This window comes from Salvelinus fontinalis, chromosome 6, assembly GCF_029448725.1.
Source record: "Salvelinus fontinalis isolate EN_2023a chromosome 6, ASM2944872v1, whole genome shotgun sequence".
In the NCBI taxonomy this organism is placed as follows: Eukaryota; Metazoa; Chordata; class Actinopteri; order Salmoniformes; family Salmonidae; genus Salvelinus; species Salvelinus fontinalis.
This window is the reverse complement of record NC_074670.1, coordinates 18,386,025-18,409,863: the sequence shown is the minus strand read 5'-3', so window position 1 is coordinate 18,409,863 and position 23,839 is coordinate 18,386,025. Positions and strand designations below refer to the sequence as shown.

General features: G+C 44.7%; 1 protein-coding gene and 1 pseudogene across 3 annotated transcripts in view; both read left to right on the top strand.

Moving 5' to 3' along the window:
- The window catches only part of LOC129857249 (cell adhesion molecule 4-like), a 150,796-nt gene extending 134,188 nt beyond the window's left edge, over window positions 1-16,608 (top strand). For 2 of the 3 annotated variants that reach the window (XM_055925298.1, XM_055925300.1), the window contains 3 exons: window positions 1,741-1,913; window positions 13,210-13,338; window positions 14,753-16,608. In XM_055925298.1, coding sequence (XP_055781273.1) covers window positions 1,741-1,913; window positions 13,210-13,338; window positions 14,753-14,862 — 412 coding nt within the window. In that variant the 3' untranslated portion in view covers window positions 14,863-16,608. Of the gene's footprint in view, window positions 1-1,740; window positions 1,914-13,209; window positions 13,339-14,378; window positions 14,453-14,752 lie in introns of all 3 variants that reach the window. The other variant, XM_055925299.1, reaches the window with a different exon arrangement.
- LOC129857250 (uncharacterized protein C14orf119 homolog) lies at window positions 10,063-12,147 on the top strand (annotated as a pseudogene).
- Window positions 16,609-23,839: the final 7,231 nt, after the last annotated feature.

The following is a 23,839-nucleotide window of genomic DNA, read 5'->3' as shown; positions in this document are numbered from 1 at the left end:
CAGGTTGATGAAGACGGCTGCACAGTACTGTCTTTTATCGATGGCGGTTATGATATCGTTTAGTACCTTGAGCGTGGCTGAGGTGCACCCGTGACCGGCTCGGAAACCGGCATTCTTGAGGCATTGAGTTGAGGCATTCTCTGGATAAAGTGTCTGAGGAGGCTGTAACAAGCCCCCTGTTAGACACTGTGATGTGTTTGTTGTGCGTGTGTGTTTCTGAGGAGGCTGTAACAAGCCCCCTGTTAGACACTGTGATGTGTTTGTTGTGCGTGTGTGTTTTTGAGGAGGCTGTAACAAGCCCCCTGTTAGACACTGTGATGTGTTTGTTGTGCGTGTGTGTTTCTGAGGAGGCTGTAACAAGCCCCCTGTTAGACACTGTGATGTGTTTGTTGTGCGTGTGTGTTTCTGAGGAGGCTGTAACAAGCCCCCTGTTAGACACTGTGATGTGTTTGTTGTGCGTGTGTGTTTCTGAGGAGGCTGTAACAAGCCCCCTGTTAGACACGGTGATGTGTTTGTTGTGCGTGTGTTTCTGAGGCAACTGAAGCCTCTTCATTAAGCTCTATAAAAACTGCTTTGTGTGTGTATGTGCTCGTGTGTGTGTGTGTTTATTTGTGTGTGTGGTGAGTAAAGCCATAGTAAAGCCACACAATAAAGCCAGGCTGAGGAGCCAGTATGTGTGGCACAGTGAGGATCAGTAACAGCCTTGCTGGGGACAGTGACATGAGAGATGTGGCTGTGGTGGCTGTGGTGGTCGATCCACTGGACTCACCACACTCCGGTACCCCCGTCACTCTCAGGCCCCAGACAAACTTCCCGCTAACCGTTAATCACCAATTCATTACACTGCCTGTCTTTGTTGGAGGGGTGTGTTTATTAAAGTGTGTGTGTGTGTGTGTGTGTGTGTGTGTGTGTGTGTGTGTGTGTGTGTGTGTGTGTGTGTGTGTGTGTGTGTGTGTGTGTGTGTGTGTGTGTGTGTGTGTGTGTGTGTGTGTGTGTGTGTGTGTGTGTGTGTGTGTGTGTGGATGAGCAGGGGGGTTTAATTAGATGCTTCCTGGGGGATTAGGGTGTAGATGAGCTGGGATTGTAATCTGGCCAGGGTGGAATGAGAGGGACAGCCAGCACAGCGCAGGGCATGCACACACACACAGGGCTTTTTGTGAGAATGTGTGGTGTGTGTGTGTTCGTTTTTTCATGTAATCCAATAATGTTTTGTCTCAGTCGCCTTCTGTCTCACTTTTCTTTGTCTTTTGTGTCTCCTCTTTCTCTCCGTCCTCCTGTCTTACTCACTGCCTCTCCCTCTCTCATCTCTCCCCCATAAATCGCTGTCTATCTCCTTCCCTGGCTCTGTCCTCCCGTGTCCCGCTTTCCCTCTCTCTATCTGACACAACATCTTTCTTTGCTCTCTCTCCTCTCCTTCTCTCTCTCTGTCCATAAATCTCCCCAATTCTTTTCTGTCATGCTGTCTTCCTCTCCCTTGGTCTAATTTAAAATCTCTCTCACTCCCTCCTCGCCTTTTATTTCCCATAACCCCCCTCTCACTCCACCTCTGTCTTATTTTTCCCTGTCTTATTTTTATACTGTCTTATCTTTTCTCTCTTTCTTCTCCCTAACCCCTCTTGCTCCCCTCGTTTCTCCCCCACTCTATCTAATTTCACTTACTCTTTCCACTCCCTCTTCTGTCTCTCTTTCACTCTCTTCTTTCCCTCGCTCTCTCTCCCTCCTCTCTCTCTCTCTCTGCAGGCCTAGAGATGTCCAGTGGACTAGGATTAATGACACCTTACCTGAGAGGGCGGAGATCTCTGGCCCCACCTTCCAGGTGTCCCGTCTCAGCCAATCACACAACGGGACCTACCTGTGTCAGGCGCAGAACAACTACGGCCGTGCCGCTGACCACTACACGCTGCTGGTGTACGGTGAGCCACCGTCGCCATGACAACCACTGCCTTGCGGCGAGAAGTTGCGCTAAGGCACAGATCTAGGATCAGCTTACCCTCCATATCCTCCGAATCCATTCACCGTCCAATCCTAGCGTAGCTTTTTGAATGAGACATCAGAAGCGTATCACAGACACAGATGTAGACATCAAAAGCGTGAGTCACTTCATCAGTTGTTTATGCTTCACAGATGTGAGAGTGCGAGGAGCATAGGGGGTCGGGCTAGGGGTTGAGTTAACTCAGCATCTGTTATCAGTATAGTCTGTGTACCCCATGGGTGTGGCCCCCTAGTGGTTACTCCTGTCACTGCAGCCTTCACATCTGACAGCTGAAAATCAGAGAAAGTGTAGGAGGAGAAAGAGAGGGGTTGTTGCGTAACATTTTGGGTTGCCTTAGGCTGCGCCCCCTCATCATCCCCCCTACTCCCCCCTTCCCCTCCTCCCTTAATTCCCTCCCTCCTTACCATCTCCTGAGCAGTGGTGGCGTGTGGCAGGAGCGGCAGGCGTCAAACAACACTCCTCCGTTGAGAGAGGAGGTGGGTGGGAATGCCACCTTTCATCTAGCCAGAGCAGCCATCGTCAGCCACCACCAGAGCTAAAGCCACACTCTCTCACTGTGCAACACAGGTTAGGCATGCCTGGCTTTGAAGTACGTCCACGCTTTAAGAAAATGCCCTTCTCTTCCTTGGTCTCTATCGTCTGTCTCCTAGAATGGATCTTCTTCCTTGGTCTCTATCGTCTGTTTCCAAGAATGGATCTTCTTCCTTGGTCTCTATCGTCTGTCTCCTAGAATGGATCTTCTTCCTTGGTCTCTATCGTCTGTTTCCAAGAATGGATCTTCTTCCTTGGTCTCTATCGTCTGTTTCCAAGAATGGATCTTCTTCCTTGGTCTCTATCGTCTGTTTCCAAGAATGGTTCTTCTTCCTTGGTCTCTATCGTCTGTTTCCAAGAATGGATCTTCTTCCTTGGTCTCTATCGTCTGTTTCCTAGAATGGATCTTCTTCCTTGGTCTCTATCGTCTGTCTCCTAGAATGGATTTTCTTCCTTGGTCTCTATCGTATGTCTCCTAGAATGGGTCTTCTTCATTGGTCTCTATCGTCTGTCTCCTAGAATGGATCTTCTTTCTTGGTCTCTATCGTCTGTCTCCTAGAATGGATCTTCTTCCTTGGTCTCTATCGTCTGTCTCCTAGAATGGATCTACTTCCTTGGTCTCTATCGTCTGTCTCCTAGAATGGTTCTTCTTCCTTGGTCTCTATCGACTGTCTCCTAGAATGGATCTTCTTCCTTGGTCTCTATCGTCTGTTTCCTAGAATGGATTTTCTTCCTTGGTCTCTATCGCCTGTCTCCTAGAATGGATCTTCTTCCTTGGTCTATCATCTGTCTCCTAGAATGGATCTTCTTCCTTGGTCTCTATGGTCTGTCTCCTAGAATGGATCTTCTTCCTTGGTCTCTATCATCTGTCTCCTAGAATGGATCTTCTTCTTTGGTCTCTATCGTCTGTCTCCTAGAATGGATCTTCTTCCTTGGTCTCTATCGTCTGTCTCCTAGAATGGATCTTCTTCCTTGGTCTCTATCGTCTGTCTCCTAGAATGGATCTTCTTCCTTGGTCTCTATCGTCTGTCTCCTAGAATGGGTCTTCTTCCTTGGTCTCTATCGTCTGTCTCCTAGAATGGATCTTCTTCCTTGGTCTCTATCGTCTGTCTCCTAGAATGGATCTTCTTCCTTGGTCTCTATCGTCTGTCTCCTAGAATGGATCTTCTTCCTTGGTCTCTATCGTCTGTCTCCTAGAATGGATCTTCTTCCTTGGTCTCTATCGTCTGTCTCCTAGAATGGATCTTCTTCCTTGGTCTCTATCGTCTGTCTTCTAGAATGGATCTTCTTCCTTGGTCTCTATCGTCTGTCTCCTAGAATGGATCTTCTTCCTTGGTCTCTATCTCTGTCTTCTAGAATGGATCTTCTTCCTTGGTCTCTATCGTCTGTCTTCTAGAATGGATCTTCTTCCTTGGTCTCTATCGTATGTCTCCTAGAATGGGTTTTCTTCCTTGGTCTCTATCGTCTGTCTCCTAGAATGGATCTTCTTTCTTGGTCTCTATCGTCTGTCTCCTAGAATGGATCTTCTTCCTTGGTCTCTATCGTCTGTCTCCTAGAATGGATCTTCTTCCTTGGTCTCTATTGTCTGTCTCCTAGAATGGATCTTCTTCCTTGGTCTCTATCGTCTGTCTCCTAGAATGGATCTTCTTCCTTGGTCTCTATCGTCTGTCTTCTAGAATGGATCTTCTTCCTTGGTCTCTATCGTCTGTCTCCTAGAATGGATTTTCTTCCTTGGTCTCTATCGTCTGTCCTCTAGAATGGTCCTTCTTTTTCTGGCTCTTCGTTCTTTCTTCTTCTTGTTTTTATGTTTCCCTTCCTCTCTCTCTGTCAACCAATCCTATTCATTCTCTCTTTCTCTACCCTCTTTCCTCCTGTTATTCTCTTCTATATATCTTTTCCCTACTCCTTCTCTCTAAATGTCTCTTTGTTATCTCTCCTCCCTCTCTCTCTCTGCTCTCTGCTTTCTCACCTTGGCAGTAGTTTGCCCTCTTTTCTGGGTGTACTGTAGTTCAGAGCTCCCTGGAGGGTTCCTGTCTTGTCGAGTGAAAGAGGGACAGAGAGAGGGGCAGAGGAAGCAGGGAGAGAGAGGTCGAAGCCAGGTTAGTGTTCAGGTAGGGGCTTGCCCAAGTTGGATTAGCCACGCTTGCCCCTGGAAATCCCAAGGTGCACTGGGGTGGGGTCACCTGACAGGGCAAGGCTTTGTGGCGATGATGAGTCAGCTAAAACAGCTCACTATGACAGATCTGAAAAACGAGCCCTCTCCCCCTCACACTGTCAACCAGCTCCCAGAGTTATCTAGTGTCTGATGTGGCCGTGAAGCGCAAAATCAGGACAAATCGGAGGCCAATTTGTTGCAGGAGCTTTTTGCTTTTCGAGGCTGGGTGATGCTTTGAAAAGCAGATAGAGAGTGAGAGGTTGGTGAGTCTCTGCGGAGCCAGGCCCGATGCCGCAAAATCTTTATTCAGCAGGTTTAAGTCTCTGTGTGTGTGTGTGTGTGTGTGTGTGTGTGTGTGTGTGTGTGTGTGTGTGTGTGTGTGTGTGTGTGTGTGTGTGTGTGTGTGTGTGTGTGTGTGTGTGTGTGTGTGTGTGTGTGTGTGTGTGTTAAATTGTGCATGTGTGTGCGCGTGCATGTTTGTGTGTGTGAGTGTGTGTGAAAGAGAATGTGGATGTGCATGTGCATTATGCACGTGTCAAGCTCCCACGGCGGTGTGGTTGGATGGTGTGGTTGGATGGTGTGGTGGCGGTGTGGTAGGATGGTGTGGTGGCGGTGTGGTTGGATGGCGTGGTGGCGGTGTGGTGGGAGGGCGTGTTGGCAGTGTGGTGGGATGGTGTGGGTGTGGTGGGATGGCGTGGTGGCGGTGTGGTGGGATGGTGTGGTGGGATGGCATGGTGGTGGTGGGATGGCGTGGGATGGTGTGGTGGGATGGCGTGGTGGGATGGCGTGTTGGTGGTGTGGTGGGATGGTGTGTTGGCGGTGTGGTGGGATGGTGTGGGTGTGGTGGGATGGCGTGGTGGCGTTGTGGTGGGATGGCGTGGTGTGGTGTGGTGGGATGGCGTGGTGTGGTGGGATGGCGTGGTGGTGGTGTGGTGGGATGGCATGGTGGTGGTGGGATGGCGTGGTTACGGTGGGATGGCGTGGTTGCAGTGCTGTGGGATGGCGTGGTGGCTGTGTGGTAGGATGGCGTGGATGTGGTGGTGTGGTGGGATGGTGTGGTGGTGGTGGTGTGGTGGGATGGTGTGGTGGTGGTGGTGTGGTGGGATGGCTTGGTGGTGGGATGGCGTTTTGGTGGTGTGGTGGGATGGTGGTGGTGTTGCTGGTGGAGCTCAGAGGAGAATGCTACTGATTGTCTCTGCAAAGCCCTGAGGGTCTGCTTACAGTATGTCATTCAACTGAGCTGCTGTGATGAAATGGATTGCTGGAAGCCAATAAAGCCCATTAGAACTGAATTGCACGAGAGAGTGTTGGAGTTGGAGGGAAAGTGAGAGAGAGAAAGATGGGAGAAAAGAGAAGGGTAGAGGGATGGATGGAGAGATATAGTTGTGATTTGGGGGAAGATGAGTGCAGTGGTTAGGGTAATGAGCTAAGTCACTAATTAGGTGGAATAAATTATACCTCTATTTAATGAGTGACTAAAGAAAAAGAGAGGGACATGAGAGAGAGGGTGGGAGGGAGGGAGGGAGGGAGGTTAGGAGAGGGGGGGGGGAGGGATGTTAGGATAGGGGGAGGGAGGGAGGTTAGGAGAGGGGGGGAGGGAGGGAGGTTAGGAGAGGGGGTGGGAAGGTGGTTAGAAGAGGGGGAGGGAGGGGGGGAGAAACAGAGGAAAGATTAGGTGAAAAAAGCTGAATCCTAGGTGGTGTATTTCCCCTTGTGGCTCTTCACAGTCTTCTATTGACAGTGAGAAAGTCAATGTAGTGTAGGCTGTGACCAAATCAATGTGGAGCAGCGGTAAGGGACGAGGCCTTCTGACCAGCAGCTAGATGACATTTAGCCTTGTGTTGTGAGTGACACACAGCTTACTACAGCACCGGAACAGAAAAACACGCAGAAACAGGGGATGTTCAATCATACGTGAGTGTTTTATCTCTCTAGTTTAAGGAATGATATTTCAGAGAAACGTCCTTATCAACAACTTCAACATGCAAATGAGAAAACAGCCGTGAATATAGGTGTCTGAGTGGCGAGCGAACAGAATAACAATATGATAGGAGAATGCCTGGCGGTGTGCTGACTGGCTGTACAGCCGCATAGTAATTCAGCTTTAGAGAGAGAGGGTGCTCATAGAGGAGTGGAATAAGAAAAGGAACAAGGGAATGTGGAAGCGGAATGGAAGAGTGCGTGGGAGAGAGGAGAGTGATTAAGGTTGAGGAGGATCGCATGAGGGAAAGAAGGGAGATTTGAGTAGAGAGAGGAGAGGATGATGGAGGAGAGAGGAGGGAGAGAGAATGAAAGAGAGAAATGGAGAGAAGTCATTATTTATAAGTCTTCCCAGAATGTAGTTTTGACGGTCAAGAGATATGAATCAGTGTACAACTAATTAGCCGGCTGACCCTGCCCATTAATCCCTCTGCCTCAGGTGAGACACACACACACACACACACACACACACACACACACACACACACACACACACACACACACACACACACACACACACACACACACACACACACACACACACACACACACACACACACACACACACACACACACACACATCCTGACCCATTCCTTAGTGAACTCTTTCTCTCACAGCCAAAGAACCATTTTAAATTCTAGATTGTACCTTTTTTTCTAAGAGTGAACTCTCTACCTGTCTCTCTGACTCACATGTATGCATACCCACATGGACACCGCAAACACACACTTGTGTCTTGCATAAATGACAGGAAGGCTGAGGTTGGACATTGACGGGATAGAGAGAGGATGTGGACGAGTGAATGAAGGCAGGCTGAAAGGAAGAGAGGAGGAGGAGTAGGAGAGAGGGGTGAGGGTTATGCTGACGTAAAATGAATGGCAGAGGATGAAGATATGGAGGATCTCAGGGCCAGAGGGAGAAGAGGGAGAGAGGGAGAGCAGACGGATGAGTAGTTACCAATAAATTACTCTAGAACGAGGAGTGAGTGAGTGAGTGAGTGAGTGAGTGAGTGAGTGAGTGAGAGAGTGAGAGAGTGAGAGAGTGAGAGAGTGAGTGAGTGAGTGAGTGAGTGAGTGAGAGAGTGAGAGAGTGAGAGAGTGAGAGAGTGAGAGAGTGAGAGAGTGAGAGAGTGAGAGAGTGAGAGAGTGAGAGAGTGAGTGAGTGAGTGAGTGAGTGAGAGAGTGAGAGAGTGAGAGAGTGAGAGAGTGAGAGAGTGAGAGAGTGAGAGACACATGGTGGTTCAGTGAAACAGATCTCTACTGCACCCTGCTGTTTCAAATGGACAATTTGATGAAGTGTTTCATACTCACACACACGCACCGTGCTCACAGCCTCTCACTCAATCCAACTGTCTCAGTCACTTAAAACCACTGTACCCTCACTGTCTCTCTCAACAGGCATTTTACCTTACCATTGTGTCAGTATCCAATCTATTGTCTCATATTGAATGTGTCTGTCCCATAACATTGTTCCACAGTGAATGCTTCCATCAAACACAATGTCTTCTGTCTCCCTTGCTACTGAGCTACTGAGTCATCGACAATGTGTTTTATTGTGGTATAAAATATGTCTGCATCCCAACCATTGTCTTATAGTGAATGTGTCGATGTCATTTGCCAATGTCTGTCTCCCTGGCTACTAGTCTATAGAAATGTATGTCATGGTAGATCATATGTCTGTAGTAACCATACCATCTAGAACAGTGGTCACCAACCTTTCCTGACTCAAGATCTACCGCTCAGATTATTATTATCTATTTTTAACTTCTTTTTTTAAACACTTTTTCTCCCCAATTTGGTGGTATCCAATTGGTAGTTAGAAAAACACAACCCAGCCAAGCCGCACTGCTTCTTGACACAACGCCCGCTTAACCTGGAAGCCAGCCGCACCAATGTGTCGGAGGAGCGCATTGCGCCCGGCCCGCCACAGGAGTCGCTAGTGCGAGATGGGACAAGAGCATCCCTGCCGGCCTAACCCTCCCCTCACCCGGATGATGCTGGGCCAATTGTGCGCCACCCCATGGGTCTCCCGGTCGCAGCCGGCTGCGACAGAGCCTGGACTCTAACCCAGAATCTCTAGTGGCACAGCTAGCACTGCAGCGCCTTAGACCACTGCACCACTAGGGAGGTCTCTCAGATTTTTTAAAATCAAGACTTAAAAAACGTAAACCTATGCAGCATTAACCTATTATAACCAGTTCTGTATCAATGAGGTTTGTGCAGTAGGCTATAGGCCCAATACATTATCACTGCAGACCATTTAGAAATTATATTTAATAAATGTATGTATATCATCACACTGGTAATAGATCATGTGTTGTATTACTTCTGAGGCACAGCTGAGTGAGCATAATAATGTATTTATTTGTATTACTGAACTGATGGCCTGTATCTGATGGTCAGTCTAAGGGAAGGGAGGGAGCAGCGGTGAGGCTGCCTCTCACACGACTCAACGACACCTTCCCTCCGCTCTCCTTCCCTGCGCTCTCCCTCCCTCCGCTCTCCCTCCCTCCGCTGAGAAAAGGGGACTGTCTTCCAGAGATAACTCAAGTCGCACTGCATTATTTCTGCCTCATGCACCAATTCATGTTGTTACTCCTATGTCCAGAGAATGTGAAATATTCCTTGATATTAAAAAAGACACAAGCCATTAATAATAACAAACAGAAGCTTATCGGAACACTTTTATACTCATTCATTGCAGCTGCAGTGCTGGTTGTAGCGTGAGTGTGAGAATGCACATTTTATGGCATATAAAAGTGTTGAACAGTGTTGACAGTGCTGAATAACAACTTAAACATGAACTTACACATAAAAACAGCAGCTCTTTGCTGTATTCGTTGAGTCTCTCTCTTGTTATGGTTTTGAAATCTCACTGTATCAACTTTGCTGTGTGTTCGAGGTTTCTTTTTACAGTCTATGGCTCGAGGAAACTGCAGACACAGTGATCTGAGCTATCTGATTAGCCAGTGGTAGGTCTATCGGTGTACTTGATAAGCTCCCTGGGCCCGCCAGTTAGGCAGAGTTATGCCTTCAAACACATGACATGGTTGAAAATGCCTTCCCGGCGCTAGGGCTGCTGAATCAAGTGCACCTACTGACAACAGTGCAAAACGAAGGCTTTATCGTTGGGTTTTTTACAAAAAACATTGCTGATCGACTAGGAATGCCTTGGAGATCGAGCAGTCGATGGCGATCGACCGATTGGTGACCACTGATCTAGAACCTATCTTTCATAGAAAACTATGATTGTCTTGTAGAGAATAGTGTGTTACCCTTGCCTTGTCTGTTGTAGAGAATGTGTCTGTCACTACCATGGTACTTCCCACCTCCCATCATGCCACCTCCCACCCAACCACCCTCCTCCTAAACCCCAGCTACGCACCGGACCCCCGAGGTAACGTACAGCCCTCCCTCACCCTTAACACACTCCTCCTCTCCATCTCTCCATCCTTCCCTTCCTTCATGGTCACAATCACCGCCTCTTAACAGCTCTTCTCCTCCTCTCTTCTCTGTCCTTTTCTTGTCACCGTCACTGACACATGTTCTCCCTTTGTCCACTTTAACCTTCCCTTGACTGGTCTTCCCACACACGCTCTCACACACATACACAAACATTCCCCCACTCTCATCAATGGCTGGCTGATGCTGTGCTCTGGCCACCCAGTGTTGGGGCTGTGTCAGTGTGTAAGTCCCATGGGGTGGGAGCACACATGTACTGTTGTTATTGTTACAGACCCAGGGATGGGATGGCCATAGGACTTCTGTGAGGGACACAAGGATCTGTGGGTGGAATGACACATTCACACACACACACACACACACACGCATGCACACATACGCACGCACGCGTACATACACACTTACTCACACTCACATACACACTTACTCACACTCACATACACACACTCATGCTCACATCAACACACACACAGGGCCAGCTCTAGCCTTTTGGGGGCACTAGCGAGATTTGGTTGTATGTTTTAAAGTTGATTTCCTGCAGTTCAACACATTTTGCCATGGGGTGGAGAGATTTCTTTTTATTATTATAAAAAAAATAATGCAATTCTACTCATTTTGCTATGATGTGCCGGGTTGGCTCTGCACACAGTCCAGCTCATCTTCACCCAGCCTGGCAGACTTTTCATCAGTACCACAGTTTTTAGTGCCTCCCTTCTCGGAGAACCTCTGTTGTACCTCTCTGAACTCAGCAGCAGACAGAGAGCCCCTGCCACTCTCCTACGTAACTCTTCAGGAGCAGCATTGTGTATTGAGATGGTTCCTGAGCTGGGGCACTGCCCAGAGGGAACAGTTTCTGCAGATCCTTTTGGGGACGCTGTGCCAGTGAATGTGTGTACCCTCTTCGCGTCGCTCTATACGCAACAGGTTAAGGACAGCCCACCAAATATCTTTGAGTGCCAGCTGCGCCTCTGGAGCCAATGGTTTGAGTCATGGAGTGAGGAGGAGAAAAACAGTTTCCTGGACATTCTAGAAGAGAGGGACCTGATCTTTGTTGCCTACTTCTACAGAAGTGTAGCTGGGACAGCAGGCAGGGATTGAGGGATCTGGAAAATACGGGGGGTAAATGGTAATTAACTACAATGACCATAATCCATTGCACATCTACTTGTCCGGTCTGTGTTTATTTTATGCCTGCTACAGAAGAGACAGAGGAATGTGCGGTCATGAGGGGACAGTAGTTTATAGAATAAAACAAAAATGTTAATTTTACCCAAACACATATGTACCTATAAATAGTAAAACCAGAGAATCTGATCATTTTGCAGTGGTCTCCTAATTTTTTGCAGAGCTGTATATATAGAGAGATAGATGGATGGATGGATAGATGAGAGAAGGAGAGGGAGTTAGAAAGAGAGGTGGTGAGGGGGAAGGTAGAGAGGAACTATAAGACAGGGAAGAAGGGATATGATGACAGGTATTATTATCATTTTCTCTGGGGTCCTAACCGACCACTTATGTCGCTTTTGCCTGGAGCCGGCCCTGAAAACACACACACACACACACACACACACACACACACACACACACACACACACACACACACACACACACACACACACACACACACACACACACACACACACACACACACACAATGGCAGGGCAGTTAAGCCAAGCTGCTTCTCTGTCTCCCACTGTGAGTAAGTTGCTGTCATCACACAGAACAGAGGGACACCACCTGGATCTCGTCTGTCCCCTGTGTGTGTCCTCTCTCTCCCCTTCATCCTCACTCTCCAGGTCTTTATTTTCCTCTATTTTCTATTACCTCTCATCATATCCCGTCTTCTCTGTCTTATAGCTTCTCTCTACCTTTCTCTCCCACTCTCCTCCCCCTCACTACCTTTCTATCTCCTCTTCCTTCCTTCCTTCCTTCCTTCCTTCCTTCCTTCCTTCCTTCCTTCCTTCCTTCCTTCCTTCCTTCCTTCCTTCCTTCTCTCTTCTCTCTCTCCTCTCTCTCTCCTCTCTCTCTCCTCTCTCTCTCCTCTCTCTCTCCTCTCTCTCTCCTCTCTCTCTCCTCTCTCTCTCTCTCCATCTCTCAGGGGGAGAGATGAAACAGAGGGAGCAGGGCATTATTCTGCTCTTTCTGACAGGAGGTGTGCACCTGCTGTGCCTCGTGTTTGAATGTCAGAGAGAGCGATGCGGGAGCGTTATTGGGCGCGTGGGGAGAACGGCGGGCTCCTTTATACTGTCACTCATTACCCACCGAGATTTGGGCACAGCGAGGGAGAGAAATGCACCATGGGAAGGCAGCGCTTAATTTTTCATCCGTCATGAAATATTGCACCGGCAGACTCTTCAACAGACGCTTCTACACTCTTGCCCGTGCTGCCACTGATAGATAGACGGACACACACACTTTCTCATTTGCTCATTTGTCAGTCGTCTTTGCTCTCTTTTTTCTTCATCCATCCTCCACCTCTCTGTGGCTGTGTTCTTTTGTTAGCATTGTGTTAATGATTCCTGTTTTAATTGGACCATGCCCATTCCTATGTGTCCTTGTCTCCTGGGCAGGGTTGGCACTATGTATTCACACACAGGTGGTCACTCCACATTTTCACTCCAGCCTGTATGAATCTTCTTTATTCTGGGAGTGTCTGTGGTGTAAACACAGACTTGACTCTGACTCAAGGTGCTGTCTGTATACTGGAGCTCTGTGCTCTGTTGGTCTGAACAATTCCAATCTCCAGTGTTCTGTGTGTAATAATACAGATATGGTGAAAGATACAGTAGATTATCTCACCGTTCAGGGATGTACAGACTTTGATTTAATACTCCTTCTCTCTTTCCTCCACATATATCTATGCCCCTACTCTCTCTCTCTCTCTCTCTCTCTCTCTCTCTCTCTCTCTCTCTCTCTCTCTCTCTCTCTCTCTCTCTCTCTCTCTCTCTCTCTCTCTTTCTCTCTTTCTCTCTCTCTCTCTCTTTCTCTCTTTCTCTCTCTCTCTCTCTTTCTCTCTCTCTCTTTCTCTCTCTCTCTCTCTCTCTCTCTCTCTCTCTCTCTCTCTCTCCGTCCCTCCGTCCCTCTCAGACCCCGGTGCAGTGATTGAGACCCACAGTGCAGTACCGTATGCTGTGATAGGTGGCATCCTGGCTCTGCTGGTCTTCACCGTCATCTGTGTTCTTATCGTCACCATCTGGTGCTCTGTCCGACAGAAAGGTAATACATGCATGTATGCACGCGCAAGCACGCACACAAACACACACACCCACATGACATTCACACTATTGAAAAGTTATATGAATTCCATTAAAGGTGAGGCCACCATGATTTCTCAATGGTCACGCCTTACCCCGCTTTAAAATATCTGTCTCAGTGAATGAAAAATAGTAAATAAAAGATGGATCCAAATGGATGGAATGAGATAGGGGGATGAGAAGGAAAAGGGAACGCTCTTTCCTCTTTCTCCCCAGAACATGACAAACGACCTTGTATCTTGGCCAGGGGGGTTGATGGGAAATGTATGCTATAAACAGTGGGTGCATGTTGGGTGCACAGTGGGAGCATGTTGTTTAATGACCCCTATGGTTTACTGTATCAGGGCACATCAATTAAAAAACACAGTTACCCACGCTCCCCCATAACTTTAACAGCCTCTGGCAGCCCACTGTTTCCTCCTTCATTACCTACAAAGTTATCCATTAGTAGAACCTTTGAGACCATGGGAGGAGCCATACAGCCAGAATGCCAATCAGCAAATAGACAGAGCCATTACAACCAATCAGTGAGCAGAGACAGCACTATTAGGGCCCTGTCTCGGTCCTGCTGTGGCTGCCAGTGTGCCAATCAAAGCCTTGACCAGACAGACTATCAACAAAGAGACTGCCATTGGCTCCTGCAGTTATACTCAGCTTGAACATGATTGGGCTTGTTGGGCAGGTTTCCCGGATACAAATGAAACCTACTCCTGGACTAAAAAGCATGACTAGGCTTAATCTGTGTCTGTATCTGGCCCTTTAAATTCTGAACTGATAATGTAAATCAGAGAGAAATTAAAGATTTTAGTTTGATAGTTTGACTTTCTCTTATTATTATATTACTCTGCCGTAGCTAACTTCCCCATCGTCCTTCTCTCTCTCTCCCTCCCTCTCTCTGTGCCTTACTCTACCCTTATCTTTCTCTCTCTATGCCTCCGCCCCTCTTTTTCTCTATTTGCACCATGCTTGGCCCTCTCTCCTTTCCCCCTCTCCCTCTGTCAGGCTCATATCGTACCCAGGAGCCTATACTTAATTGGTACTGACCTAATTCTAACTGAACTAATAATTAATCACAGGTACGACTTCAACAATATGGTAAAGATTGCTTTGATGGGTTCACAGAATGTCACAAGGATTATATTACTCTGTCACAACTAACCTCCACACCCCTTCACCTGTCTCCCTCTCTCTGCTGCACAACCTTCTCTCTCTTTATACCTCCTCTCTCTATCGCTCACTCGCTCTCTCTCTCTGCCTCCTCTCTCTCTATGACTCTCTCTCTCTTCCTCCTCTCCCCTCTGTCTTTGCATCTCTCTCTGCCTCTCTCTCTCTCCCTCTCTCTTTTTTTCTCTCTCTGTTCATTCTCCCTCTCCCAGGTTCATATCTTACCCATGAGGCCAGTGGGCTGGATGAGCACGGGGAGGTCCAGGAGGCTTTCCTCAACGGGAATGATGCCAGTCAGGGCAAGAAGGAGTACCTACTGTAGCCTCCATCCCCAAAACCCACACCCCTCCCCCAACACGCCATGACGGGTGGCCTTCTGAATCTACTGTAATACTACTGCACACAGACCACAACACAGACCACAACACAGACCACAACAGAGACTGAAAGAGAGACGATCCGTCCAGCCCTTACATTACAACTGTGCCATACTGTAGATGTACTGGAGGAAGGAGTGAGGGAGGGAGCGAGGGAGGGAGGATGGCAGAGATAGGGGAAAGTGATAATAGGGTCATTATTTTGATAGAGAGAAGAGATAACAAGAAAGAAAGCCTCAGCACTTTCCTTCCCTGTGGTAATTGGAGAGGGAGGGAGAGAGAGAGAGGAAAGAGAAAAAAACTTCAATTTCCAAAATGTTCAATCCATAACTGGCACAGACAAACAAGTGGGGTGGGTATGGTTTCCAGAAGCTATTGAGTTTGAATGCTCAATTTGATTACTTGAAATTGCCAAAGCACATCAGCCCACAGAGAGCAGCTCATCTATAATTATTTGACAACATTGCAGAGTGTTACCCTGAAAGTCTCTTAAAGTATTTCTGAACTATTCAGTCAATTCTGCAGACGACCCAGGTATTGTATTTGCCGTCCGTTCTGGGGAGTCTGACAATGTTTTCTGGGTAATTTAGAAACCTTCCTGTTATGAATGACTGCTTTCCTCGCAGAACAGAACTGTTGTTTCTCTTCTTTGAATTCTCTCTCTTTCTCCCTCCCTCTCTATTCACCTCTCTTTCTCATCCTCTTCTTCTACCTTGTTCCCTCCCTCCCTCCATCTCTCTCTTTCTCCCTCCCTCCCTCTCTATTCACCTCTCTTTCTCGTCCTCTTCTTCTCCCTTGTTCCCTCCTTCCCTCCCTCTCTCTGTCTTTATCTCTCCTCTATTGTTGGCCAATAAAGAAAGGATTAGTGCCAGTCTCCTTTCGTGAGTTAGAAGAAAGGGAACATAAGTTGACGAGACACAAGGAAAATCATAATTATTTTAAAATGCCCTTAAAGGGATAACATTTTTAAAATGTCTTATAGAGGGGAAAAAACGAGTGAAAGGAAAGTAATGAATAAAGAAAAATACATGATGGATATTTTTCTGAATGCCATGCACACACACACACACACACACACACACACACACACACACACACACACACACACACACACACACACACACACACAAACATCTCTGAATTCTTTATTTGTATAAAAATGTAAACAGTAAGATAACTTAAATGAATCTTTTAAGAAATTGAGAAAACAAACAGTTGACTATTGAAAGCATTATGAAGCTACTATACTAACACATTATTAGCCTAGAGGTACAAAAACAAACAAACTAGTGTCCAGTGATCAAAAAAGAAAATATGAAGAAAAAAAATGTTTCATTTGTCTTTATGAAATACCTGAGGTCTTATTGATTTTTTATTAATTCTTGTTATTATTATTACTGTTATGATTGTTATTATTATTACTGTTATGATTATTGTAAATGTTATAACTGTACACCTCCCATGTTTGTTGTTTTTGGTTATTCTATAGAAACTGCTGTCTTTCCACTTCTCTCTGACTCTGTCTCTCTAGTTCTCTCTAGTTCTTTCTATCTTTTTCTCCTGTGTCTATTTGTCTCTTCTTCTCGTCTTTCACTACTGTTTATTTTATAGTCATGTTGATATAGCTAACTATTTCTTTATAGGGGAAAGATACAAAGCACGACAAAATAAAAAAAATACTTCAAAAATAACACAGGAGACGAGTCTGTTCCTCTTTAATTAGAACTGTTCTGAGACACGGTGAGAGGAGAAGAAATACAGCAGATGACAACATCAATAGGGAATAGAGAGCTTAAGGTAGGAAGATGAAAACCCAGGCAGGAAGGAAGGAGAGAAAGACCTAGAACAGACGAGGGGTTGAAAGAGAATAAAAAACATGCATAAGGATCCATGACTGCTAATGAATCATGGGAAGAGAATGAGAGAGAGAGAGAGAGAGAGGGAAAGAGAGGTAGAGAGGGAGGTAGAGAGAGAGAGGAACAGATAAAGAGAGGAACAGAGGGAGACAAAAGGACAGTCATGTCAGATGCACAGAAAAATATGACGCCCCCACTATTTCCATGCAATCAATACCCGATTCTGTCAAGAAGCACTCAACCTGTTCATCTGCGTGTGCGGCTGGATTTAAAAGCTACTGGAGGTCACTGCGTGATGGATCGATGTGTTTGTCTTCTATCGACGATAAGGCTCCACAGTAGGCTGTCATAAAGACAGATTGTCAAAAGGCAATCAAAGTAATGGACTCACCAAGAGCAAGGGCTATACTAGCCTATACCAGCTGACGTGAACCAACCCTGTAGGCAGTAGGACAATGGAGACACCATGTCCAGAACACATCCCCAGGTTAGCTGAAATAATGACCCTGAAACCTGATTTAGCAAATGGTGGGTGACACATCTCTGAAAGTAGTCATCAGAGCCTGACTTCATCCAGCAGGGCTCTAATGCTAGAATGGCTTGTTCTATAATGGATAGTGTTCTAGAAGGATTAAACACTACCATCTAAATCAATCATCAGAGAAGATGATACCCTGTCACATAAACCCTGATGTGACGCGTAAAACATGAACATTTAGCTGATTCATGTTCTGTAACACGTTTATATCAGTATTTCTTCTGTTTTAGGACGTGTCATGGCCTGTTATGACAGGCATATGTCTTCCTATGATAGCCTACCGTCATAAGCATTCTATACCATTAGTACATTACAGCCCCAATGCCAGGTAAATACCAGCACTGTGAAATTGGAAGTGCCAGCAGTAGTGCTGGCCCCAGTTAGCCTCTGTTAATGGTAGTAAGGTGACCGGAGTGGCCTCTATTCTCTGGTAATGACCTTTGAGGTGCATCGGGCCGTGCTGTGCCGTTGTGGTCCCAGCCATTGATTGAAGTGGTTGAGCGTGTCAGTCGGTGGGCAGCGGTTAGAGAAGCACAGCCTAATCAGGAAGGACTGTGCTCTCAGGCAGACGGAACGATTGAATGGACACCCAAGCCAGAACTGTTCTCCATCAATAATGTATTCCAGGCAGAGAGAGATGTTTTTTTGTGAAGATCTAAGGGTGGGGTTTGAGGAGAAACCGGTAGACAGAGAGAGAGAGAAAAAAATAGAAATGGCGGATTGATGTATAATGATGTACAGGTACCTGTCAAAATTAGGGAAACACCAACAGAAAGTGTCTTAAAACGGCGTTGGGCCACCACGAGCCAGAACAGCTTCAATGCTACTTGCCAGAGATTCTACAAGTGTCTGGAACTCTATTGGAGGGACGCGACACCATTCTTCCATGAAAAAATCCATAATTTGGTGTTTTGTTGATGGTGTTGTCTCAGGAGTCACTCCAGAATCTCACATACATTTTAAATTGGGTTGAGATCTGGTGACTGAGACACACACACACCCTTTAAACCCCCTATGCTCCTTTGAGACCCCTCTTTCAAAGTCACTGAGATCTCTTCTAGCCATGGTAGCTAAAATAATGGTAAACTGGGCATTTTTATACATGACCCTAAGCATGATGGGATGTTAATGCTTAATTAACTACGGAACCACACCTGTGTGGAAGCACCTGCTTTCAATATACTTTGTATCCCTCATTTACTCAAGTGTTTCCTTTATTTTGGCAGTTATCTGTATGTAGAGAAGACAAGAGAGAGAAGAACAGAGTGTGTGTGCATGTGTTAGAGAGAGATGAACATAAACAAAAAGATGAACATAACAGAGAGATGAACATAAAGAGAGAGAGATGAACATAAACAGAGCGATGAACATAAAGAGAGATGAACATAAACAGAGCGATGAACATAAAGAGAGATGAACATAAAGAGAGATGAACATAAACAGAGAGATGAACATAAAGAGAGATGAACATAAACAGAGCGATGAACATAAAGAGAGATGAACATAAGGAGAGAGAGATGAACATAAACAGAGCGATGAACATAAAGAGAGAGATGAACATAAAGAGAGATGAACATAAACAGAGCGATGAACATAAACAGAGCGATGAACATAAAGAGAGAGATGAACATAAACAGAGCGATGAACATAAACAGAGCGATGAACATAAAGAGAGAGAGATGAACATAAAGAGAGATGAACATAAACAGAGCGATGAACATAAAGAGAGAGAGATGAACATAAAGAGAGATGAACATAAACAGAGCGATGAACATAAAGAGAGAGAGATGAACATAAAGAGAGATGAACATAAACAGAGCGATGAACATAAACAGAGCGATGAACATAAAGAGAGAGATGAACATAAAGAGAGATGAACATAAACAGAGCGATGAACATAAACAGAGTGATGAACATAAAGAGAGAGATGAACATTAACAGAGCGATGAACATAAAGAGAGAGATGAACATAAAGAGAGAGAGATGAACATAAAGAGAGAGAATTAGAGGGAGGGACAAGAGGGAAAAGGAGAGAGACAGACCCACTTAATAAGACCAGAGAGAGATATAGAGAGATATATATGTATATATACAGTTTAAGTCGGAAGTTTACATACACCTTAGCCAAATACATTTAAACTCAGTTTTTCACAATTCCTGACATTTAATCCAAGTAAAAATTCCCTGTTTTAGGTCAGTTTGGATCACCACTTTATTTTAAGAATGTGAAATATCAGAATAATAGTAGAGAGAATTATAGAGATTATTTCAGATTTTATTTCTTTCATCACATTCCCAGTGGGTCAGAAGTTTACATACACTCAGTTAGTATTTGGTAGCATTGCCTTTAAATTGTTTGGGTCAAACGTTTCGGGTAGCCTTCCACAAGATTCCCACAATAATTTGGGTGACTTTTGGCCCATTCCTCCTGACAGAGCTGGTGTAACTGAATGGGGTTTGTAGGCCTCCTTGCTCGCACACGCTTTTTCAGTTCTGCCCACAAATGTTCTATAGGATTGAGGTCAGGGCTTTGTGATGGCCACTCCAATTCCTTGACTTTGTTGTTCTAAAGCCATTTTGCCACAACTTTGGAAGTATGCTTGGGGTCATTGTCCATTTAGAAGAACCATTTGCAACCAAGCATTAACTTCCTGACTGAGGTCTTGAGATGTTGCTTCAATTATCCAAATAATTTTCTTGCATCATGATGCCATCTATTTTGTGAAGTGCACCAGTCCCTCCTGCAACAAAGCACCCCCAAAACATGATGCTGCCAACCCCGTGTTTCACGGTTGGGATGGTGTTCTTCAGTTTGCAAGCCTCCCCCTTTTTCCTCCAAACATAATGATGGTCATTATGGCCAAACAGTTTTATTTTTGTTTCATCAGACCAGAGGACAAAAATATGCAAAAATATCCTCTTTGTGCAACATAAAACACCAAATAAGGCATGCATAGCAGAATTAGGCCGATACCGTCTAATTATTTAAATCCATAAAAGAGCTGTTCAATTCTACAACCACCTAATAGGAAGCGATTCCAAAACCTTCCATAACAAAGCCATCACCTACAGAGAAATTAACCTGGAGAATAGCCCCCTAAACAAACTGTTCCTGAGGCTCGGTTCACACACAGACCCCACAGAGCCCCAGGACAACAACACAATTAGACCCAACCAAATCATGACAAAACAAAAAGATAATTACTTGACACATTGGAAAGAATTGACAAAAAACAGAGCAAACTAGAATGCTTGTCACGATTGTCGTATTGAGGAGACCAAGGCGCAGCATGAGATGTATACATTCTTCTTTATTAAAACAAAGAACACTAAACAACCGTGAAGCTATAAACACGGGTGCTGACATGCAACTACACATAGACAATAACCCACAAAAACAAAATGGAAAATGGCAACCTAAATAGGATCCCCAATCAGAGACAACGATAAACAGCTGTCTTTGTTTGGGAACCAATTCAGGCCACCATAGACCTACATTTACCTAGACAATACCAAACCCCATAGATATACAAAAATCCCTAGACAAGACAAAAACACACATACCACCCTCGTCACACCCTGACCTGACCAAAATAATAAAGAAAACAAAGATAACTAAGGTCAGGGCGTGACAATGCTATTTGGCCCTAAACAGAGAGTACACCGTGGCAGAATAACTGACCACTGTGACTGACCCAAACTTAAGGTAATCTTTGACTATGTACAGACTCAGTGAGCATAACCTAGCAATTGAGAAAGGCCACCGAAGGCAGACCTGGCTCTCAAGAGAAGACAGGCTATGTGCACACTGCCCACAAAATTCGGTGAAAACTGAGCTGCACTTCCTAACCTCCTGCCAAATGTATGACCATATTAGAGACACATATTTCCCTCAGATTACACAGATCCACAAAGAAATCGAAAACAAATCCAATTTTGATAAACTCCCATATCTACTGGGTGAAATACCACAGTGTGCCGTCACAGCAACAAGATTTGTGACCTGTTGCCACAAGAAAAGGGCAACCAGGAAAGAACAAACACCATTGTAAATAAAACCTATATTTACACTACCGTTCAAAAGTTTGGGATCACTTAGAAATGTCCTTGTTTTCGAAAGAAAAGCAAATTTTTCATCCATTAAAATAACATCAAATTGATCAGAAATACAGTGTAGACATTGTTAATGTTGTAAATGACTATTGTAGCTGGAAATGGCAGATTCTTTATGGAATATCTACATAGGCTACAGAGGCCCATTACCAGCAACCATCACTCCTGTGTTTCAATGGCACGTTGTGTTAGCTAATCCAAGTTGATCATTTTAAACGGCTAATTGATCATTAGAAAACCCTTTTGCAACGTGCCATTGAAACACAGGAGTGATAGTTGCTGGTAATGGGCCTCTGTAGCCTCTGTAGATATTCCATAAAGAATCTGCCATTTCCAGCTACAATAGTCATTTACAACATTAACAATGTCTACACTGTATTTCTGATCAATTTGATGTTATTTTAATGGACAAGAATATTTGCTTTTCTATCAAAAACAAGTAACCCCAAACTTTTGAACATAGTGTATGTTTATTTATTTTCCCTTTTGTACTTGAACTATTTGCACATTATTACAACACTATATATAGACATAATATGACATTTGAAATGTATTTATTATTTTGGAACTTTTGTGAGTCTAATGTTTACTGTTATTTTGTATTGTTTATTTCACTTTAGTTTATTATCTATTTCACTTGCTTTAGCAATGTATACATACAGTATGTTTCATGTGCCAGTAAACCCCCAAATTGAACATTGAATTGAGAGAGAGAGAAAGAAAGAGAGAGAGAAAGAAAGAAAGAAAGAAAGAGAGAGAGAAAGAAAGAGAGAGAAAGATAGAGAGAAAGAAAGAAAGAGAGAGAGGGAGAAAGAAAGAAAGAAAGAAAGAAAGAGAGAGAGAGAAAGAAAGAGAGAGAGAGAGGGAGAAAGTAAGAGAGAGAGGGAGAAAGAAAGAGAGAGCGAGAGAAAGAAAGAAAGAAAGAAAAAAAGAAAGAGAGAGAGAGAAAGAAAGAGAGAGAGAGAGAAAGAAAGAGAGAGAGAGGGAGAAATAAAGAGAGAGAGGGAGAAAGAAAGAGAGAGAGGGAGAAAGAAAGAAAGAAAGAGAGAGAGAGAGAGAGAAAGAAAGAGAGAGGGAGAAAGAAAGAGAGGGAGAAAGAAAGAGAGAGAGGGAGAAAGAAAGAGAGAGAGAGAAAGAGAAAGAAAAAGAAAGAAAGAGAGAGAGAGAAAGAAAGAGAGAGAGGGAGAAAGAAAGAGAGAGAGAGAAAGAGAAAGAAAGAGATAGAGCATGTAGATAAGTGCATAATTGTTCACACCAACGTGGCCAGAAGATGAACAATCCAATTAGTTAGAGCAAGGCCTTTTATTTAAGGAGTGTTAGATTTACACAGTTAATCAAAACAGCCATGAAGAACGTTTCTCTGCTATAAGTATGAGGGCGTCGCCAACCATGCTGTTATTACTGTGTGTTTAATTAAACATGATCAAAGCTAGATCTATAGCATCCGCAGAAGCAGCAGCAGTAGGCATGTTACAATGCAGACATATCCTGATCTAGTCCCAGGCTTAGTTCTGGATCAGTGTGAGATTAGAAGAAGTCAGCTGCGTGATATTTACTCTCTCAGTAGCTAGGTTTCCATCCAATTGGCGACAGATTTTCGTGTGAATATTCTGAAGTCCTCATTAAAACAATATGCGCATTTTCTGACCAGAGATGTGCTTCCAACAAATGTTCTCGTTGCTGATAAAGAAACTGTGCACGATGATGTAGTACACATACAAATGACTTCTGCAGTTAAATTACCATGTACTGAATAAAAAATAGAATATAATTTTCAACTCTACTGATGGTTTAGTCACAAAAATGTTTGCGTTAAATAGCAAATATGCCCACTCTGGTTTAGCATTTGCGCTCAAGACAACAGCTGACAGATACAGTGTGGGTGATGAGATTATTATGGATAAAAGAGCAAGATCATTTTAATTTTTAAATGGCAGAATGAGAACGATATTTACTGTAAAGGAGCATGAAGTTCATCACTTGCATTTTCACCACCCTGTAAAGTTGATCATAATTGACTAAATCTGTAGCCTAATAAACTACATGGTTTCCCTAGTCGTAGTGGAAGGACCACACACCATGTCATCGTGTGACTCCAAGTTTACTTCGGTATGATGGTTATTAAATACATATTTGCGCGTAAAGGCGTTTCCTCGCTATTTCTCACATTATGAATTTTACCGACACAAAAAGATCCCAGCTTGCGTATTTTGTTTGGCTGACATTTGGAACGTCTACTGACAAATTAGATGTTTCCATCAGGCCTGTCTTGACCTTTTTTATGTACTTTACACAGCATAAAAAATGTACTTTATGAAATGTACTTTACACAGCATAAAAAGGTTGGATGTAAGCCTGGTTAGTGACCTTATTTGATATGAGACTCAATAATTAAACAGCACAGTGTGTGAAAAA